At 43.3% G+C, this 4,027-nt stretch overlaps 1 protein-coding gene across 1 annotated transcript; it reads right to left on the bottom strand.

Moving 5' to 3' along the window:
• Positions 1 to 1,911: 1,911 nt before the first annotated feature.
• Positions 1,912 to 3,516, bottom strand: RAG2 (recombination activating 2; the record flags this gene model as incomplete). The annotated part of the gene is made up of 1 exon (XM_082000115.1): positions 1,912 to 3,516. One exon carries the CDS (start codon positions 3,514 to 3,516, stop codon positions 1,912 to 1,914), a length of 1,605 nt encoding a protein of 534 aa, XP_081856241.1.
• Positions 3,517 to 4,027: the final 511 nt, after the last annotated feature.

The raw sequence follows: 4,027 nt of genomic DNA, 5'->3' as shown, positions 1-4,027 counted from the left end.
TTTTAATGACAATTCATCTGAGTAAGATCTATGACTAACCTACAAAAGGGGATGTTGACTACTGAATTTCACCAGTTTGAAGGGACGTTACATGTGCATGATATTCATTTATTCTTTGGAAAAACATATAGCACTATATATTCTGAGCTTATGTAAAGTAGCATGACAAAGGAAACAGGAAGGTGGCATTGAAATCTGTGAATTTATACAAATATCAGACTGGTAAGAGGGCAGTCAGGGTTATATACTTACCATTTACAAGTTCTACCCAAATTATAACCTCCCTCAGCAAATGAAAAGGTTGGGAATGGAAACTTTGTATGGTTGCCCTTTACTTCCCTCTGCTGTTGAGTTGTGAAGGTTTTAAGGGGAGTACTGTGCATACATGTCTGCACTGATAGGCCTACTGTGCTACACGTCCTGCTTTGTAAAGGAGTGGCTGCTCAGTGTCTGCACATAGTGATCAAATGGCTGACAGCTTGCTTCTTTCTTTTTTATTCAGGGGTCCAGCATGAGAGCTGGACTGTGATTACTGGATTGTGAATACTGTGCTACTATTGTTGGCTCACAAATGTTGAGCTGGTGGTATTGATTTTTTGAAAAGATGTTTGGAGCAGTGATAAAAATAAAAAATAAAGTCAAGAATGATGAGGCTTTACAGGCTTTTAGAAGAATCTACAAAAAACTTAGTAAACTCTTGGGCTATTCAACCTTGACAATGTCCTTTTCAATCTGAATCCAATCTTCTCCTCATGCTTTGAGCAGCCAGCTGCATTTGTTTCCACCCTCACAATGCTCCACTGGCTCAATGAGTCACTCTGAGCTACAGCTTGCACTTTTAAGCTTTCACACTCTACACAGTTACCCTGGGAGAGCAGAGAAAGAAATATATAGTGGAGGACCTTGAATAAATGATAAAAGTCCTGTTCATCAGAATGAACTTCTTCTGAAGTCAATGGGAGCTCACAGCATGTGGTGGCTGTGAAGCTAGACCCCTCATCAGACTTCAGATGGACCTCCCAAACACACATGCTGTCCTTTCATAGACTTTAGGATTTACAGTGTTTGATTTACCCCATAAGGTGAAAAAAATGCAGTCATTTTTGTTATAAATTTTATTAGCTTACTAGATTTTTAAAAATACAAACACAAAGCAGTTGTTGAGCAACAGTCGTTTAAAAGAGCAATTTGATTTTTACTATGAGATGATATTCCACAACTGTTGCCAAAACTGACATATAATCAATCATTCAATACCTCTCAAAATCAAAAATTAATTATGCAGAATTAAATGCTCCATATGTAAGCTTTCCATAATGGAAGTCCCTGAAGAAAACTGACCCTCAGTGTCTGAATATTTCATTATTTCTTACACAAGGGACTTAAGCCATCACGTTAGTTTAAAACCAGAGTAATTAGTCTAATTCTATTTCATTACATCCACAGAAAATTGGAGTAATGCAGCTGTAAAATAGGCCAAATATTTCTAGAACTACTCACTAAGATAAAAAATTAAAATGGCTAATATAACGTTCTTTATGGACAGATGCTAACAGCAGTGAGTACGTGGGATAATGTCTAATCCTACCAGCAGTCCCATTAAAATCACTGGGGATAACCAACCAGCGAGTAAGTTATAGCATAAAATACAGCACAGTTACCAGTATCTGGCTGTCTGTTTGCACAATGCCCTCTATGATGGGGTTTCTATCTGGATATTAAATAAACACACATAAGAGACAAAATAAATTCAGGAGATTTGAAATGCAACTGAAATATTGAGATAATTGAAATAAATTAAATAAAAAGATCTCTTCAAGCTCCAATAACTCATTCTACTTCAACCATTACTAGCTGTCTTTGACTGTGATTTCACTTCCTCCCAGGTGAATACAAATCAGCAATGTAAATCTATTCAAACAATCTGCGAAGAAAGGACTTTTTCGCTGGCGTTGATAACTTCATGGTTGTCTTTTTGCGCAATGGTTTCATGGGTTGCTTTTTCAGGTGCACTACCTTTTTGGGAGTGTGTAGCCCTTTATTAAGGTCAATGTGCTCATTGCAGAAGTATTTGACGTTTGCTTCTGAGAGACGTAGGAGCATGGTCTCTGAGAGATCCATACACTTCGCGTGGACCCAGTGGCCAGCCCCGCTGGAACACAGGATCATTGCAGGCTTGTTGAGTTCTGTCGAATAGAAAGGGACCCAGGTGTTAATGTCAATACTGCAACTGGCGGAGCAGGTGATCCAGTAGCCCGTTTCTGATTCATCTTCATCACCTTCATTGTAAGTATCAGTATCATCAACATCAAAGCTGTTGGCTTCAGCACTAAAACAGAACTCTTCTGAATCTTCAAACGGAGTAGAGTCTCCAGGGTCTTCGGTTGATGTCTGACTGCAAATTTGTGCTGTCAGTTCTTCCTCCTTGTCCTCTTCTGCTCCTTTGCATCTCAAAATGTAGAAGTAGTTTGCATCTGAGATTAACTGTTTGTTGGCTCCTGGAATGCCCAGCAATACAGATCCTTTGCCCATATCACAGCCAAACCACATCCTGCAGTGTTTAATATCTGGTGTCCAATCTGGGCTCGCCCTTTCAACAATCTCTATCTTATTATCTTCCAGAACTATGGTGTTACAAACCAACCGTTTCTGGTTGTCAGACTGATAGCCCCCGACAAGGACAAATTCGGTATCACCGGTTTGAGTCACTATAGCACTTGACACAGATATCCCCCCTGTCAAGACGGTGCAGGTCACGGCTGGGCTGCCCAGTGGGAGATCAACTTTTAGCTTGTACAAGCTGGGGGACCTGGTGTTATTTTGAAGTGAATGGCCTCCCAAAATGTAGATAGTATCATTTCTGGCAACTGAAACGTGGAAAGCAAGTCCATCTTGAAGCTCTGGAAGTTTGTATGACGTACAGCATCCAAACTCAAAATCAACGAGAAACACAGATGGCAAACAGTCAACTACACTGTTCCATTTTTCAGTGGTTCTTTGTGCAAGAGGAGTATATGATCTCCCTCCAAACAGAACGCTTATGCTTTTTCCCCGGCTATGAACTACGTTAATTGTATGACCATATCTAGCTTCAGGGACATCTCCGCCCAGGTCTTTCTCAACACATTGGAACGTGGTTTTCTTGCTGGTTTTGCTTACCAGACTCATAATGTAAATCTTATCAGAAAGGTCATTGTTAGGCGTTTTCCCACCATGGATGATATACTGGTACTCATCAGACCCTGCATTGCCTCTGAGTGTGCAAAGAGCAGGGTAGCGGAGAGGGGGGAGGTAACAGGAGTCTTTAGAGAAGAAGGCAGGTTTCATTTTAAGCTCATTCTGCTTTATATCTAGGAGGAAAACACCAGTGGGACAAGCTCTCTTTGGCCATCCTTTCTGCCCAAAAAAGAAAACATGCCCATCAAAATTCAGGAGAGAGAAGCCTGGCTGAAGCAAGGACGAATTACTGATGGCTGATACCACCTGCAGTGACATTTCATCTGTTGACTGGGCCATACTGTGGTCAATATCTGAGAAAAAAAAAACAGCAAAAGAAACAGATGAAATGTTGTTTAACAGTACTTGAATAAGTCGTATTAAGTTTGCATTTCAGTTCACAGTTTGAGAGCCAAAGAGACCCTTTTCTGCAACTCAAGACACGAATGAAGAGCTGTGCAGCAGTTCCGCGGGATTTTCTACAAGCTATGGCCTGTTAGTACGCAAAACCCGAACATCTACGTGTGTGGCCCCGGGCCGCCCCCCGCAGCCCTGTGCTGGCACGACCTCCCCGCTCCGGGTCCGGCTGCTCCCATGGAAACGGCGGCCCCGCGGCCTGCTGGGGCGGGTAGTTCTCGCTTGGCGCCTCGGTCCGGCCTGGCCCGGCGCCGCGCGGGGCTGTCTGCCCACCGCTCGGCGTGTCCCCGGGCCTGAGGAACGGGACTGGAGGGGTTAGCGGCCGGTGAGTGGGGCCACGGCGCCGGGGCCGCCAGCGGGCGGGTCTCTTGGCGATGGGATTCGGCTCCGAGGC

This window comes from Phaethon aethereus, assembly GCF_964289735.1.
Source record: "Phaethon aethereus genome assembly, chromosome: 5".
Classification (NCBI taxonomy): Eukaryota; Metazoa; Chordata; class Aves; order Phaethontiformes; family Phaethontidae; genus Phaethon; species Phaethon aethereus.
The sequence above is the reverse complement of the archived record's forward strand: the minus strand, read 5'-3'. Positions and strand labels throughout refer to the sequence as shown.